Source organism: Carassius carassius, chromosome 47 (assembly GCF_963082965.1).
Source record: "Carassius carassius chromosome 47, fCarCar2.1, whole genome shotgun sequence".
NCBI lineage: Eukaryota > Metazoa > Chordata > Actinopteri > Cypriniformes > Cyprinidae > Carassius > Carassius carassius.
In genome coordinates this window covers 16,184,122-16,202,620 of record NC_081801.1, presented here as the reverse complement: position 1 = coordinate 16,202,620, position 18,499 = coordinate 16,184,122, and the positions used below count along the sequence as shown (strand labels likewise).

General features: G+C 37.2%; 2 protein-coding genes across 3 annotated transcripts in view; one reads left to right on the top strand and one right to left on the bottom strand.

Annotated features, from left to right (window-relative positions):
* Positions 1–2,646: 2,646 nt before the first annotated feature.
* On the bottom strand, positions 2,647–9,550 carry LOC132130510 (rho-related GTP-binding protein RhoG-like). Its single transcript, XM_059542230.1, has 2 exons — positions 9,383–9,550; positions 2,647–4,018 (listed from the first exon to the last, which is right to left on the bottom strand). Exon 2 carries the CDS (start codon positions 3,988–3,990, stop codon positions 3,415–3,417), a length of 576 nt encoding a protein of 191 aa, XP_059398213.1. The 5' UTR covers positions 3,991–4,018; positions 9,383–9,550; the 3' UTR covers positions 2,647–3,414.
* Positions 9,551–11,108: 1,558 nt separating this feature from the next.
* Positions 11,109–18,499, top strand: part of LOC132130968 (stromal interaction molecule 1-like) — a 29,219-nt gene continuing 21,828 nt past the window's right edge. For both annotated transcript variants that reach the window (XM_059542866.1, XM_059542865.1), the window contains exons 1-2: positions 11,109–11,311; positions 12,569–12,690. In XM_059542866.1, coding sequence (XP_059398849.1) covers positions 11,244–11,311; positions 12,569–12,690 — 190 coding nt within the window. In that variant the 5' untranslated portion in view covers positions 11,109–11,243. The remainder of the gene's footprint in view (positions 11,312–12,568; positions 12,691–18,499) is intronic.

Below are 18,499 nucleotides of genomic sequence, written 5' to 3'. Positions count from 1 at the left end.
TTTTGTGTTCCGCAGGAGAAAGGAGTCATACAGGTTTGTCACAACATGAGACTTGAGATCTCATCAGAATTGTCATTTTTTTGTAACATACTTTTTTGTGGTTTGCCAAAAAGGCGTGTGTGTGTGTGTGTGTGTGTGAGAGAGAGAGAGAGAGAGAGAGAAAGAGAGAGAAGGCCCAGACATCAGGTTCACTCTATATGTTTAGTGTTGTGTCACTATCAAAGTCAGATAGGGAAATGATCCGGCAAACTGTATTTAAATACACTATACCTGCTTCCTCTTTTAATCTGTAAATCAATATGACTGGATGTTTTTAAATAAAATAATTTAATGAAATCATATCTAGTAGTTTTATGAAATTTGTTATTTAAAGACTTATTTTACTATTCAAAAGCTTGGGTCAAAAGTTTTTTTGTAAGAAATTAATAATTTTATTAAGCTAGGATGCATTGAATTTATCAAAAGTGATGATAAAGACATAATAGTTCAAAAGATTTCTGCTTATCCATAAATATATTAAGCAGTGCAACTGTTTTCAACATTGATAAAAAGGGAAGTTTACTAAATCATATTAGAATGATTTGTGAAGGATCACATGACACTGAAGAATGGAGTGATGGTTGCTGAAAATGCAACTTCTCAAGAAAAATAATGACTATATTAAATTATTTAACTAAATTAAATTAATTAATTAAATTAATTAAACAAATCTTGTTGACTCTTGATGTTAAATGGAAATGTAGGAAGAGAACAAGGCTGCATATGTCGAAAACTTTCTTTCAAATGATTTGATAAAACAATGTAACATTGCTAAAAATGACTGCATTTCAGAATTGTAGTAGGATGTTTATTAGGATACAAATTCGAATCAAAATGCAAAACAAAAGTGATATTCATTTGTATAAATTACAAATTGATAAATATTTGATATAAAATTGTCTTGGGGGAATTACCTTTTAAGGTTTTGAGGTGTCTGTTTTGTTTAGTGAGGCAAAAATGCATACAAGACGAGTGATAAAATGAATAAAATTAATGATTCAAGAAGCTGAGGCAAGATATGGTGACTGTGGAATCTGGAAGTCAATAGAAGTGTCCTCTGTTTTCAAAACGTCAGCCAGACAAAGTCACGGTCAGAGATGCAGATTTCTTTAATGGGACAGGACAGTTTATCTGAGGATCCTGTTCCGTGAGACTAACTGACATGTAGCATCCACACAACTCTCAGCTGAATTATTCAGGGCTTGAAAAGTATTACTTTCACATGACTTTGGGATTTCTTATACATTTATGGCCAAGAGCACACATACATACATCATGATTCATGTACAATAAAGTGTTTCTCTATTTGCTGTGAATGTATTCTGTCCTTGATGAGTCACAAAATGATCTTCTTGACTACTATGATCTTCAACTAGCATTTGATCTAATGCTAATAGGCTAAACATTACAGAAAAGAAAAAAAATTACAGCTTAAATGAAAATACCTTGGCTTCTAAATTTGACATACAACCTGTATATAGGAAGGCACCCTAATACATTCATACGTCATGCATTCATCTGAACCAAACAAATGAAGGTAAAATGATTTTCATTTGAGCTTGTTGATGAATCCCAGAGCCTTGAAATCTACACGTTAACCTGAATCTTTGGCCAATTGAAAGCTTCCTTCCTTTACGTTAATGGCTCATTTAGGACTGATGCTAACTAAATCGACACAAGCTGTACCCAAATCAGTCATCAAGTGAAGAGAGTGCTTTGTTTTCTAAAAAGGTTCTGAAGCCCCGCCCTGGAGTGCTGAGGAAGAAAAGAATGAAGAGTTGAATGTGGCGCAGTGCATGCTGGGACCTCTGTTTCCTGAAGGGACTGCCAGACAGTTTCCCCACCACAAGGAAGTAAAGCCGACTAGCTGCCAGGCAATGACACCCTCATCATACATATAAGATCAGGTATGTTTAAGGAGCCGGTTCACACAGAATGCGTTTTTACGCCCCTACTGCAAATTGATTTTTAACGATAACTTCTAAACCTTTAAAGACAACCCTGCTGTTAGTTATGATGTTGTTAATCAATGGGGTATGCTTCTGTTAAAACCATCGGTCCATATGATTTTACCTTTTTTTTTTATAATCATGTTTAAAGGTAGAATTCCGGGTGAAAAACTACATTACCCATGATTCTGCAGCAAAATCCACCAATGAGAGAATTACAAGCAAATCACACTAATAGAGCTCTTAGTGACTTCCCACTCCCATAAACCACTGCAAATGACATGACTCTAACTATTTAAATATTTGTACATATATGCATATTTTGCAATAAACATAAAATGTTGTTTCTACATATATACACAATCAACATATTTAAATTGTAATTTATTTGTCACTTTAATTTTCATTCACAATGCTTCATGGGATTGTAGTTCTTCACCCCGTTAACGAGAATATGTACATATTCTTGCACAGGGTTTGGTTTTCCAAATTTCAAATATATATATATATTTTTTTTTTTTTTACTTCAAATCAAAATTTGTACTGTTTTGATTCACCTCATAGCTAGTTGTTTTTTGGTGTATGCCTTAAAACTCTTAAATTGAGACTTTTTAAAAATTTAAATTTTGCCTTATGGGCAAAAAAATCTATGGAAAAAAAAGGCTTCTGAAAAATGGGATGGATCGGTTGCGCTATATTATTTCTGTTGTTACAAACTCTCACAGACAAGCACTGCATTTTAAGGATGCTGTGTCAAAGTGCATGCAACGTTTAGCATCTCTAAACTCTGCTTTTTTTCCTTTACATTCAGCTGTGTCTTGAGCGTAAGAACACATTCTGTGTGAACGACTGTTCACCATCGCTATTTATAGTCACTAATTACACTAAAGGTCTGTTTTCAAGGATGCCCCAATCACAGAACAAATGCCTTGGGCATTATAATAATATTATTAGTACTAATAAATTCTCAGATAGTTTTTTATTTTTTTTAAGTAAATGCAAAAAGGAAAAACTTCATTAGCCAATAGTATTAAAAAGTCCCCAAACACAAAAAAAGGAACTAAAAACCCTTTTACTCTGAAATGTGTTTAAGGGATTACTTCCTCTATACTTTGTTTTATGTATTCCTAAAATACCAGAGGATGGTATCAAAAGGTTTAGTGGTCTTATGAAATCCCAAAACACATTCTCTCCCATTAAAATTCTATGAAGAAAAAAAAAAAAGCAATCAGTAGGGATCTCAGTACAGTGTAAAATCCTAATATTTTACTTAATCTTGTATTTCTCTAATTTCACAGATTAAGGCTGTGTTTCTTGGTCATTGTTCACTGAAAACCTATTCTTTCAAACATTCCATAACATTCCCACCATTTCTATGCATTCCTGGGTGTAATTAAATTAAAATGGCTCTATCCTCTCTGTGTTTTCAGAGGAGTATACAGGGCTTCTTTTGAGCCACAGGTTGAGGACTGAGGAAGGCATGCACTGCGTATGCAAAGACGTCCTTGATGCCATCCTGGCTGAGTGCCGAACACTCCAGGTACTTGATGGCGTGGATCTGGCGAGCCAGAGCCTGGCCCTGCTGTTGTGAGATGGGTGCCTGGTTCTGCTCCTTCAGCTTCTTCAGCACATCCGCATCATTGCGAAGATCACTCTTGGTCCCCACCAGCAGGATGGGCACGCTAGGACAGTGGTGCGTCACCTCTGGGTGCCACTTGTGCTTGACGTTCTCATAGGATGGGGGGCTGGAGATGGAGAAGCAGATAATGAAGACATTGGTCTGAGGGTAGGACAGCGTGCGAAGGCGATCGTACTCCTCCTGGCCTGCTGTGTCCCACAGATTGAGGCTGACGGTGCGGCCTTCCACAGTGACTTGGGAGCTGTAGTTGTCGAACACGGTGGGAATGTACTCTTTGGGGAACGCGCCGGTCGTGTACGAGATGAGCAGGCAGGTTTTTCCAACTGCTCCATCCCCCACAACCACACACTTGATGCTCTGCATGATAGAAAAGTGACTCGACTTCAGCAGTCTGCAGAGAAAAGAGACATTGCACTGTGTTAGAGGACAACATGGCAACAGTGTTAGATTAGAGCCCAACCGTTTAGCCAATATTATCGGGCGATATGAGCATGTCACCGATATATCGGTATTAGTGAATATGCCAACGATACATTTTTTTTTTTACAGAATATAACACAGATTAAATGCTTCTGAATGGTGTAATTACTTAGTTTGTCCAGCAGAGCGTGCCCGTTGTTTGCTACTAGTGAAAGTGTTCATATAAATATTAAGCGTGCGTGTTCCTTTCCGTTTTCATGGCAGGCTCCTGAAGCGTGCCCGTTGTTTGCTACTGGCGACCCATCGTGGATGAGCTCAAACTTCCGCTGCTTCAAATTAGCCGCCCACCTCCCACCCACACCTATATTTGATCATAACATTACAGTGACTAATTCTTCTTAGTCTGTGTTATGGCTCCTGGAGCTGATCGCAGCCCCTCAGTCAATGCTGGTGTTTATACCGGCTGTGCCACGGCACAGAGTTTGTGCTTATCACATTGGTCACATCACATCTCGCAGCACGACAAAATACAATAGAATTCTATTGTATTTTGTAGCGCCACACCGCTCGTGTCCAGTGTAGAATAGAATTATCAGAAAATACACAACACAGAATTTGTAGGGAAAAAATATATTATTACTGTTTACATTTGGAAAAGCTGTGCTTCCTGCTAGACATGTGCCAGTATTCGGTAATGCGATATATCATGGTGATGAATATGCACGATATTGTTATCGTGGGCACTTCTAAATACGTGACTAATTATACAATACAAATTATTCCGAATTTGGGATGTATTTTAATACTACTTTTCCCATCAACTGGTCTAAATGCACAACACAGCTGTATGCTGCTTAAAAGACGTGTGCCGCTCTGATGTACACAAGCACGCATGAGAAGCACATGGGAGAACATTGAGAGACAAGCTGAATGAAAGCACATTCACTCTTTGACAGCAGATGGCACTTAACTGCAGAAAATGCAACCGTTACCCTAGATACCCCACAAATAAAGCAGCTGTGCTACTTTCTAAAATGTATTTAAATAGCCTTTCAGATTTGTGGATTTGCTATGGTGTTCATTACAGTGCCAAATACTTAAATATTTAGACTTAATAGGCTATTCATTTTCAAACTTTTTTTTTTTACATTTTAGTCTGGACTACAACGTCCTAATTTGTTTGAAAGTGTTTTGTTTCTTTATTGTTCGTTCACACTTTACATTAGGGCTTCATTAGTTAACATTAGTTAATTCATTAGTTAACATAAACTGCCAATGAAAAATTCTTCTGAACATTCATCAATCTTAGGCATTCCAATATTTAATAACACGTTGTTAAAATCGAAAGTCATTTAATGAGCTAACTTAAACAAAGACTTGTATTTTTTAACAAAGGTGAATAACTTCTGTACCTATTGCTCATTGTGAATGTTTATGCATTAACTAAGGTTAACTAATGAGGTCTTATTGTAAAGTGATACCTACTTGTCTTTATAGTTCTTTTGCACTTTAATCTGTGTAAAAAGTTTAACTTTATATATTTTTCTTTATTGCTTTATTGTATTTAAATATTATTTTAGTTATTTTTGGTATAAGGAAAAAGTTATTAAACCTGTTATACTGTAATATGGCCAATACAATATCTTGATAATACCGTATACCGTGATAAAACCATTAGCAATTAATTTCAACATAAAAATTTGATACCGGCATATCCCTACTTCCTGCATAAACCTGACCCTGTTGATATGGCAGTAGTTTGCTTGTCCTACACAGTTACCTTGTTTAATTTCTTAATTCAAGATATATATATTTATGTTATTTATAATAAGTGAAGTGAAGTTTATTGTTAAGTGCACTGATGTCAGACTCATTTTGAATAATAAAGATTTTTGTTAAATTGTTAAATACCCTGCCTCCACTACATAGGCCTATGTTTGTCACATTATAATAATATAAGTGTTTGATCACCACATTTGAGTTATCATTGCAAAAAAAATAGGTTATATACTGTATTCTATATACAGTACCAGTCTAAAGTTTGGACACACGAATGGGAAGTGTGTCCAAACTTTTGACTAAACTGTACTATAATATAGCATACACATAAAGAATATCGAATGATATATCTGTATCTGTCTTTTTTACTCCCTAATATCGGCACCGATCCCCAAAAAGCCCATATCGGTTGGGCTCTATTTTAGATGAATCAAAGAATAGATAAATACACAATATTTCAGTTCCATATCATTTATCAATTTGATTTTAGAGTTTTTTATTTGTATTTATTTTACATTTATCGGTATTGGCAGATATTGGATGTTTAATTTAAAAATTCCTCTTACAAAAACACAAATAATTAAATAACATATTTTAACATCATCTTTTGCAAAACTCAAACTTAATATTACGATACAATATTACATAATACTATACAAATGTTTGCCACAAAAATTTGGTCCGTACAAAGGAAGTAAAATAGTATTTGCATGTTTTTAAACAGCCATTCAGACTTTTGTATTCAATATGGTGTCAAATAACACCAAATACAGAGAAACGAGAGCAGCTTATGGACCGTGTTAATGTAGTATAATTGAGATACTATTATAATTTTTAATATTATGAAATTGTTTATTTTTGTATTTTCCGTTTTAATTTTAAAGTTTTAGTAATTTTCTTGAGTGATTTTGTCATACAGTATGTATGTATGTATTTATTCATTTATTTATTTTATAACATATATCTGTTTTTACACCACACATTAGTCTTGGTGTGATCAGGCCTTAAATTCACTTAAAATTGCATTTAAAACAATGATTTTAGTTTTAAGTGTTTTATTTGTAATTTATATAGGCAAAATACTATACTATAATTTTTAATATGAACCATAACATGAAAATAATTATCAACATATAGGCTTCAGTCATAAATAAACTTATACTAATATCAGTGCAAACAGTCCACATACATATTTTAAGTTGAGTATGTACAGTACGAATGAATCATTAGAAAGAAAGATTTACACGCATGCAAAGAAAGGGACAAAAGAAAAAGGTTAACAAGAACATCTAATTGTTTGTGTTCATGCAAATGTGTAGCATGTTGAGGTCATTTGGGCTGTAATAAAACAATGTTTTGAATGTACAGTCAGTCTCCCCCAGTTCCTTCTACTTCCCTTTGCAATTTTATTGATAAGCTGTGTATATATCATAACACAAATGTATTTCCACTTGTAAAATGGGGTTATTCGAGCTTTTGTCCTCCTTTTCTTTTCAAAGTCAGCATGTTACAGCTAATTGCTTTTCCCGTTACATCAGAGGCCAGTATAAAGTACTGTCAGCAAAGCACTATTGGGACTATTTTCGTGTTATTGTCTGTCAATAATTACAGTTTTTGTAATTAGTTCCTCAATAGTTTGATCATGATATTCAAGTAACCTTGCTTGTAGCAGATGTGAGAACGATTTGTGTTCTCGCACATCAACAAGAAACTGAGAGCTGCAGAGTTATGACCAGAAAAGTTCAGTTCTCTCTTTCTTTCTCACTTATTCCAAAAGTCTGGCAGATGTTTGACCCCAGGAGAAAGGAGTGAGATGGACTCTGCCCAATCTCCAGAGACGCTCAGAAAGAGAAATACTCTGAGCCCTGCCCTCCTCTGCAAGGCGTTATCAAATGTGGTTAGTGAACCAAGAGCTCAAAGAAACAGCACTGACAGCTCGGTCTGGGTGGAGTCTGTCCTGTCACTTCCAGCACAGCTTTGTCTTGTCACAATACTGATGTGTAACAGCAGAAGTGCTCAATGTTATACAATAGAGAAAAACAAGTTGTAGTTTTACTGTGTTCAACTCATACTTGGGAGTAGTCTTCGTAGTAGATATTCAGGATTGGACAATTAAATATAATATTTTAAGTTTCAACTATCAGAATACCCGTAGTGGTTGATGAATAATCTGCATATAGTCTATAGTGGTTATGACCCTTGTTTAAATTTCATTTTTGATTTTATCTCACTTTATCACTGAGCCAAATGACGCAAATCATGTATAAGCCAACAGAGGAACAGATATTAAGTTAAGTATTAAGTTAAGTATATAATATATAAGTTTTTGGCAGCAAAAGGAGAACTTGCACTAGATTGCAAAGTATGCAGAAAGAAATCAAAACTAGAAGTTACATTTATAAATTTCTTACATTCAATACTGAAATTAGAATCTTTCGTCATGAAACTGAAACTAAAGCATGGATTGTAAATGCACACTAATTACACTGTATTTCCTCTACTTAAGCAGGTGAAAATGAGAAGGAAATAAAAACTGAGAACTGTCACCACAATTTATGACACAGCAAGTCAGCATCTTTCCAGTGACCCACTGCAGAAAAGTGTGCCTCATTAAGCCCTTGTGTCATTCAAGATATTCTGCTGTTTTGTAACAGTATTTTCACATTAGGAAGTTAACAATAACGGCTCTGAGTGTGGAAGATCCTCTCACAGATGTGCTTTTTTCTCGGCTATCTAGAATGACTGTGATAGGTTAATAAAATATGCTAAAGCAAATATCACTCCTCATATGAAAGCAGCTATATGGTTCGGAAATAGATATCCCAACTTCTGCATGGCTCTGTTCTGATGGATTTTAAAAATGAGGATGTTTCTCAGTTCCCAAAACCCAACTGCTTTTTTTTATTATTATTATTTGCATAATATCCCATTCATTTTCACTATAGGCCTACTATGTTTCAACATGCACAACCAAAGTTTCACAGAAAGGTCTTCTCACCAAGAGGTTATGCTTTGTAATAATATATAGTCCTAATGCACATTGAAAGACATTTTTGTTTCCATACATATGATTTATCGCAGTAATTCGTCATTTGTACTCCGCCTTATGTGTTTTCAAAGTAACCTACTTAAATTCAGCGTGGTCAAAAAAGTGATGTGGGCACTTCACTGGAGGTTGTAGCTATAGTCTGGCATCATGAACTGAAATAAAAATGACAGCAATTTGACATTTATTCGTACACAACGGTAGCTGTCAATAGGCTACTCTTAATTACAGTGCGTTACAGTGGTCGTGTGTTATTCTAAGGGAGTGGCCCCTATTCCTGCTCTCTGATTTAAAAACACAATCCACTGTTTATTCATTAAGCTACGGTCGAAAGCGAGAACATCACAGCAAATTTAGAAAAATCCCCCTTTTCCAAATTATAAATCTGCCTCTGCGCTATTTCTCTTTGCTAATCCAAGACAGAAATGAATAAACACAGACTATTTTGTTTAACAAACTGTAAAATTTATATCACAGGACAACATACGACCATTAAACAACATATCTTACCAAACATATCAGATGCTCCTGAGGACCGTAATCCCGCTTCTGTTGAAAGTATTGAAGTCTGTAGGACGTGAGAGAGTTCACCCCTCAGAGAGGAAGTTAATGGCTTAACTGCATATTTGAGGAAGTTTACCGATGTAAATGTGGCTATGACAATGTTTGAAGAGGGCGTAACAGTCTGTCTACACTACAAGCGCGCGCTCCCACTTTAATAAGTCAAGTGTGCTCGCGTGCACTGTCTGCTTCGTTCTGGTCTGGTCGCGTCGTGTTCATTGACTGTGAAAAATAGCCAGGTGTTGTTGTTAGTTCGCAGTATAGAACATAGCCTATGCATCACAAGGGAAATCCCGTATCATCACAACCACAAACTGATGTTGAAACTACCTGAACTAAAAAGAAGCCTTGAGAATATCGACTTGAATCATTCACAGAGCCGTGGGTTTTGCTAACGTTCGCAAAAGAAATAACATGCTTATCATATTTTCCACCGAATCCACAAATGTAAACCCTTAAATGAATCAAATCTGTTTTCATTTGTTGCCCCACATCGTTACAAATTCGTTGTAGCTTTCTTCTTTTGTGGAGAGCAAAAATAGATGTTTTGAAAAATGTTCAGGTTGCTCTCTTCCATGAAAGTGAATGGGGAATGTGGATGTGATAAGTTTTAATAAATAGGCTAAATATGTAATAAATAAAAACACATTGACTTTGGGTTGTATGTACAGGCTACGTTGTTTTTGCTATAGGCTATGAAAAAAAATTGAATGATGAGTAGGCCTAGCCTAAATGATGAAAAATGTATTTAATTGAAACTATTATTTGATCATTTATATGGAATATCGTGTAAAGTTAAAGGCTTTCAAACAAACAGACAGATAGATTACATTTTACATTTACATTACATTTAATCATTTAGCAGACGCTTTTATCCAAAGCGACTTACAAATGAGAACAATAGAAGCAGTCAGGTCAACAAGAGAACAACAACAGTATACAAGTGCCATGACAAGTCTCAGTTAGTCTAGTAAAGAACGCATAGGTAGGTTTTTTTTTTTAATTAAAAGACAAGAAAAGGAAAAGTGCTAGTGTTAGTTGGTTAAGTGCAGGCGAAAAAGATGAGTCTTTAGCTGTTTCTTGAAAATGAGTAAAGATTCAGCTGTACGAATTGAGATTGGGAGGTCATTCCACCAGCTGGGGACAGTCCAGGAAAAGGTCCTTGAGAGTTGATAGATGAAGATCATCATAATGCACTAACATTGTAACACATCATAAGGTTATGCTCTGGTAAACAGATGAAAACTAGGAGGGGTTTCTTTATTTTTAGCCGCATTGTTGATCATGCCACTAGATGGCTGTGTCTTTCTGCTTTTGAGAACAAACCTCAAACCCTGAGAATTGATATCCCAAGAAACATATTTGCTTTACCATTAGAAAAGCTCCAAAAGCAACACCAAACGGATTCTTAACAGCGAGGGGGTTTGGATCACTCAGAAAAGAGGACAGTTAAACCATGCGATGAACCTTGAAGTTTAGGCGAATTTATAAACCCGCCCCGGGATATACTTTTGTGTCATATGCTACATTTGGAAAACAACTCTTTTTCATTTTAGACGTTTTGTTCGAAACGTGTATGAGCACCAGTAATGGACAAATATTTTTTGACAATATTTAATATTATTGACATGGGCGGGTTATTGCGCAGACTGTAGGCTAAGGGGGGTGTGGATAATGCATGTCGAACTTTTTTAAGTATCGTTTGACCATTAAAATGACAACTTTTTTGCACCCGATATAAAACAACATCCCGCTGCTAAGAATAACATCCTACAGCTATCGGTTGCCTAATGGATCTCAGGCAGATCAAATGAAACCGTTAGCTACATCCGATTTGTTACGAGTGTCTCACAGTTTGCAACCTTCGGATTTTGACAGGTAATCTGACATTTTCAAATCAGTAACATTATATGTGTGAGGCTACATGTGCATCTGCTTCATGACGACAACTGTAAAACAGAGCTCGTGCTACTTTTGCTTATGTCCTTTTGTATGCTATCTGATAAGAGCAATAGACCACACAAAGGCGAAACTTGATCATACCACCAAAAGAGGCATATTTTCCGCTGTTTTTATAGTAAGATGAATTTGATTATCAGGCATCTGAGTAAGTTAGCCAAATACGTGTGTGTGTGTGTGTATATATATATATATATATATATATATATATATATATATATATATATATATATATATATATATATATATATATATATATAAACAACATCCCGTAAATGAACTAAAGCGTTCAGCCTAATCTGGAGGCTTTTTCCATGTAGCTATTATCTTCAACTATAACTCTACCCATATGGCATCGTGCATTAGCACATTTCCCTTTTAACAAACAACTTTCTAAGGTTTATGATGTTTGTACTTATTTTTTATTATTATAATTAATACATTATTGAGCGGTGACTAGTATCTTTATAATCCAGCTTTGACTAGTAAATTTTTCATTTTCACTGGAGACTTTTAATTAGATATTAGTGCGTATTCCAATAGTGTATCTATTAAAAATGTTGCCGGTAATTCCAGTTTATTAGTTTGGTATTAGTATGTATTCCATAGTTATTTGTAACCATTCAAATAATTTACTGTCATTCATTTAATAGACAGTAGTAGTCCTTTTTAAGGACTTTTTAGTAGTAGTAGACATTTTTTTATATCTTAGGCCTACTAGTTGGATTTGTAATTAAACTTAAGCAACCATTTAACTAAAACAAATGCAATTAGTGCAATAAGAAATTTTACCAGTAATACCTGTGACACCAATAAATAGATGCTATAAAAGTACTAGTACTGTAGAACTGATAGATATCAAGTCAATTGTCACTACTGGGATAGTGATTAGTAGCAAAATAGTAATTATTAGTGACAAATCACTATTTGAAGAAGTACTGGCATACACACTAGTGAAACTGAAAAATATACTATTTGCTTTTGGATTACTTACTAGCAATTAAAAATAAATACCAGTAACCTAAAAATTGGTGTACAGTAATACATGTTAAAAAGATTAGCGGTAACAGTCAATGTTGTTTATTCTATAATAGTATATACGTGAGTGAATGTTTCGTTATTTCTCATTGGCTGATTAGTATTTTTCATTTAAATGCTTTCCTACTTTACATTTAGCATGGATCTATTGAGATGTGCCAGACATTGTATGTACATTGCATGGCTTGGCTTCTTATGGAGGAGTGCAGCAGATCAGCCCAGCCTGACAGACCACCTGCAGTCTGCCCATGGAGTACCTGGTATGAAATCATAATTCAGTTGCTTCCCATGTTTTATGAATTTTATGTTACATAATTGTATGGTACTCTTAAATGTGCTGCCAAAGAATTAAAATAATTCACCTGACAAAATTACATGTCAGGATACTGGAATTAAAGGAATATTCACCTAAAAATAAGAAAAAGCTGAAAATGTATTCACCCTCCAGCCATTTAAGATGTAGATGAGTTTGTTAATTCAACAGAACAGATTTGGAGAGATTTAGCATGAGATCAGTTACTCACCATTGAGTCCTCTGCAGTGAATGTTGCCATCAACAACTTATAAAAGCATTGCAATAATCCAAATGTAAACCACGTAAGTCCAGTCCATCAATAAACATCTTGTGAAGCAAAAATGTGTGTTTTATAATAAACAAATGTTTTTTTTTTAACTTGATTTCACATAAAATACATCCTCTATCAATAACAGTTAACTCCATTTAAAAATTTGCATTGACTAAATCAGGAGAGAAGTATGCACAGATCAAGCAGCATTTACAAGCCAAAACAGTTCTAAGCAAATGTGTCAGTGTATTTTGATGAGAGGAAAACAGGGGGTGGACTTTTTCCACTGGAGGAAGCATTATGGATTATGGACTGGTATTTTGGCCAATGGCTTAAAGTTCATATGTTTTAATGATTATATTTTGTTTCTTACTAACACACACCTTTTTAGTTTACAAGATGTTAATTGATGGACTGGAGTTGTTTGGATTACTTGTGAATTATTGAGGTTTTTATCAGCTGTTTGGACTCTCATTCTGATGGCACCCATTCACTGAAGACATTCCATTGGTGAGGTAATGCAAAATTCTTCCAAATCTGTTCTGATGAAGAAACACGCTCATCTACATCTTGGATGGTAAGAGGGTGAGTTTCAGCAAAGTTTCATTTTTGGGTGAAATATTCCTTTAAAGCAGCAATTCTTAACATTTTTGTGTTCAAAATATACAAAATGTATATAATAAGCAAGTACACCATGAATCCATTTTGTTGTCCTGAATCACTATGATACACCTATATTAAGTGTATATATTTGGACTATTTAGACTGGTTCAGGTAGGTACCACTGCGGAGTAGCCCAGTACCTGTTTGATTCGCCATAGACATAAACAGACAGAAATAGGTCCGGTGTTCTGACAGAACACCTTACCCATCAGAATGGGATACCTTTAGTTAATGCGCATGCACAGCAGTGAAATTGGTGGAATTGCGCATGCGTTAAATTTAAACATCATTTCAGCATACCTAAGATTACAAGTGGTAAACAGCATACCCCTTTATAAACTGTATTTTTATTAAATCAGGGGCTATCGAAACAGCATACCCCTTTTTAAACTGTATTTTTATTAAACCAGGACCTATCAAAAAAGCATACCTCTGTATAAACTATTTTTTTATTAAACCAGGGCCTATCAAAAAAGCATACCCCTGTATAAACTGTATTTTTATTAAACCAGGAGCTATCAAAACAGCATACCCCTTTATAAACTGTATATTTATTAAACCAGGGCCTATCAAAAAAGCATACCCCTGTATAAACTGTATTTTTATTAAACCAGGAGCTATCAAAACAGCATACCCCTTTATAAACTGTATATTTATTAAACCAGGGCCTATCAAAACAGCATACCCCTTTATAAACTGTATATTTATTAAACCAGGGCCTATCAAAAAAAGCATACCCGTCTAAACTGTATTTTTAATACAGACAAAGTAGGCTAAATTGACAGACTCCGCTATAAAACTCAACTTCCGGTATGCTATTCTGACAAAGTACGCTACATCGACAGAACACCGGCTATAATGCAAACAGCAGCATACTTGATAACATCAATCAGCTCGCCTTGGCTTCTGCTATTTTCCTCATTGTAGGCCTACATTTACAATAAAACGAAATAGGATATCAAATACCACTGCCTCCTTTCATTTTCATTTAGACATAATAACAGCTGCAGAAATGTACTTAGTTCAGGAATATGTATATATACAGCCATTAGAATTAAACAAAATATTATATACATTTGTCTTTTTTATTTTCACTTTAACATATAGATAAATTGAATACAGACCAAAGATAACCTGTTAGATTTACCCAAAACGAATTATATTTTATGTTTAACCACTTTTAAAGAGACATCAGAGCCGGCTGCACATATCAGAAGGTCTAGCCGAGGAGAGGCTGCTCTCTGTGGATACATGAGGCGCTGGCTTTATAAATAAACCACAGATTTGAGTTTCAAACAACTACATTATCACCTGAAATACTTTTAAAACTACATTTCATGACACAATAACAGTAATATTTTGAAAATGATCCGAATAAATGGTGGTTGAACTCAAACAATGCTGCGTGAACTCAACCAATCAGGATGTTTAGCGCCCAAGTCCCGCGCCCAAAAGTTCCGGAACTTTGAAAAAGTACTACCTCGCCAGCAGGTACTTTCTGAGGGGCATTTTTTAACCTGGAACTTTATTTAGTTCCTGGTTCCTGCTGTGGAAACACAACGAGTACCAGCCCAAAGTCCCCAGATCCTGGGTAAAGTTCCTGCAGTGGAAACGCGGCAATAAATGGCTTCTACGAGGCAAGACTGCTGGAGTATGTCACCCTCTCAAGTTTTGTTGTCGATCAAAGTGTCCTCTTATGCTTTGGCATTAATGTTCAGTTTCCACTTAAACTGATCCTTATCCTGTCATGTCATCAGCAGGCAGGTTGTAGTACACTCAAAACTCTTGAAAGAATAAAATGTAGACTTTGTTAAAAGATTGAAAAAATAAACACTCTTATATATTGAACAGTGGCATTGGCAACTCCTTTCTACTCTCATTGTTCAGAAAAGATTAAACTCTAAACATAATTTGACTGACATTTTCATTTACTATTTCTGGTGTTCTAGTGATTAGTTTATAGTAAATCATTTAGATAAATATAGTAATCAAGCTGACTTTAAAGTGGTTTCATTGGTCATCATCCCATTTTCCCAGGCCCTGTGCCTCACTGGTGTTAATTCAAAATGGGCTTAGAATCTCAGCTGCTGGTAGAAATGCATTCCCCAGAACATTTCTAATTTTATAGGAAATGGTTGGAAATAATAAGATTTTCAGTGTTATCTCCATTCAGGGTTGAGAGCTGAAATGTTGGACCACTATAGAGATTGTTGTATTGGAATGCAAAATGGCACATTTCATTTGATATTCCGGGTTCAATACAAGATCAGTCTGAGCGTTTGGGCATAATTGTCACAAGAACAGAAGGAGAAGACTCCGAGGTAATGTCAACAACAAAATCATTATTCACAGTGTGGCGGGAGGAGCAAACGACAGACAAAATGGGGGTGGCGTCAGGCCTCGGAGAGACTTTTATTAACAGAAAAGTAATCAAAACAGGGAATAAAAGTGTCCAAAGGGGAAATTGTCCAAAATAAACAGGGGATTTGGGGTCCTCGTCATGCTGAAGGGTATGTGAAGGGCAGGTAGTGTTCAGGAAGGAAGTGTCCAGGTAAGGGGTGGAGTCCGGTGGCCGCACGCGCTGCCCTCTTCGGTCGAGGGCATGAGAGTGGACGGCTGCTTCCAGCAGCTTCATCCATCTTGTTGGCCGCGGCACTTGAAGGGACTAGACGGCCCGGCATCCTGGCCCGACGACCGTGTAACGGGTGCGGTTCTCGTCTGGACCGCAGGTCCGGCAGCTCACGTGGTGGCATGTCTCTGGTTGTCTCCCTCTATGCACCCTTCCTGGACCCACGAGTACACCAGCGTGCATGCACGGGGAAGAGATTGGTCTCCTTAGGAGAGGGGCGCTTTGCATTTAAACAGCGGCGATGATGAAACTCTATTTGCATCAGGTGTGCCTCATCACACGCCGCCACCCCAGGTTATTTCAGCGTCCCTCCTCTCTCATGCACCCACTCCTGTCGGGAGCCTGGTGAAGGGTGAAGATTAAGGGATGGGGTGACGATAATAATTAGGGGGGAGACAACTGACCCGTCACAATAGAGCCCCTTTCACACTGCCATTCCGGCAAATACACGGGTAAAGTTTTCCAGCAATTGTTCCCGGGTCGCTAGATTTTGCACTCTCACACTGCCAGTAATTACCCTGGATATGTGCGTGCTTTCACACACAACCCGTAAAGATCCCGTAACGACACGTGACATCAGGGCGTGACGTGTAATGTATGAGTCGAAAACGTTAAGCACGTTATACTTGCACTGAAGCAAGCGAACTATTTCGGCATCAGCGTGGAATGTGAGGAACTAACTGATCTCTGCTTCATTACAGTTTGCACATATTTTTTCGCCGCGAACATTGATCTTCCTTCAAAACAGCCGGTAAAAGAGTCGCGCAATAACCATAGACTGTATAAAAACATGGACGTAGTGTCCATGACGTCACCCGTAGTCTCCTGAAGTGTGTTTTTGAAGCCTAAAGTGTGTAGAGCGGGCCGTCGCCATCTTGGCAGCGCATCACCGCGCAACTCTGCCGGACAATCAAAAATGGGCAAAAAGGCGGGAGCTAGTTGCTGAAGCCACACCCACCTAGCACGACGGCAGTGTCAGCAGCGGCAAACCACCTGTCACTCAAGTGGCTACGCCCTTAATTATGCAGAACTTTAAGTCTTAATATAATTTAATAGGATGAGTTATAAAAAAATTCACCCCCCTCACAGTTGTCATGAAGGGCAAAATTAGCTATTTAGACCCTAATTTAGGCTGTAAACATGTTTTTTCCTGCTGTAAAGTTGGGCATTTTAACATGGGGAGTCTATGGAACTGACTCCCTTTTGCAGCCAGCCTCAAGCGGCCAGTCGATGAATTGCAGTTTTAGTCACTTCCTTATTGGCCTCACGAGAGAGAGCGGGAGGTTGGTGCTCGGCGATAACGCATGACTTCGACACGGCATTAGATCTGGCTTTTCTTCACACAGCGCTCATCCCGGGATTGAACCCGGCAATGTTACTAGGTCCCCGACCCGGGTTCAATACCGGAATCAATCCCGGGACGTGTTTGCTTTCACACAGAAGGCGACCCGGCAATGTTCCGGCAATTTGCCGGGTCCGACATGCAGTGTGAAAGGGGCTCAAGTATTTCATAGAAGCAGCATGATAAACAGGTGAGTATAAAATTCAATGAAGATAAATAGCACTTAGCTTGAGCATAAACAGTTCTTTGTTTGTTGCAGTTACTGGCAGGTGTGCGATGAAGGCTTAGAGAAGACTAGAACTGAAGACTGACTGAAAACAGGTAAGTATCCAAGGAAGTAGCCAGGTAAGTCCTAAAACATGAAGAGATGAGACCAAGAAGAAGTGGAGAGTAACTGCTCTTATACAGGGCTTGATAAGATCATCCATGGAAGGTGTGGTGATGGCTGACTGACTGCAGGTTTTGACCAGAATAGATACTGGGAAATGTAGTTCCCAGTGGACTGGGCTGTTGACTAAGAATAGTGAATGGACTGGGGACTGTGATAGAGGATAGTGAATGAACTGGTGACTGGGGGTTGTGACTGTACTCCCCTCGCCCTCCAGAATGTGTGGCCTCGCACACCAAAAAGGCCCAACTGGGGAGTAGAGGGAAGAAGAAACCAGGAGCCGAGCAGGATGCCAACAAGGCAGAGGAGATGGAGCTGAAGATCCCCACAGTGGAGCAGATGCCCACCAGAGCAGTATATACAGGACTAAGGATCCCCATGGTGGAGCAGATGACCACCAGAGCAATGTAGATGGGCCTAAAGAACCCCACAGTGGAGCAGATGACCACCACAGCAGCGGAGATGGTGCCGAAAATTGCAG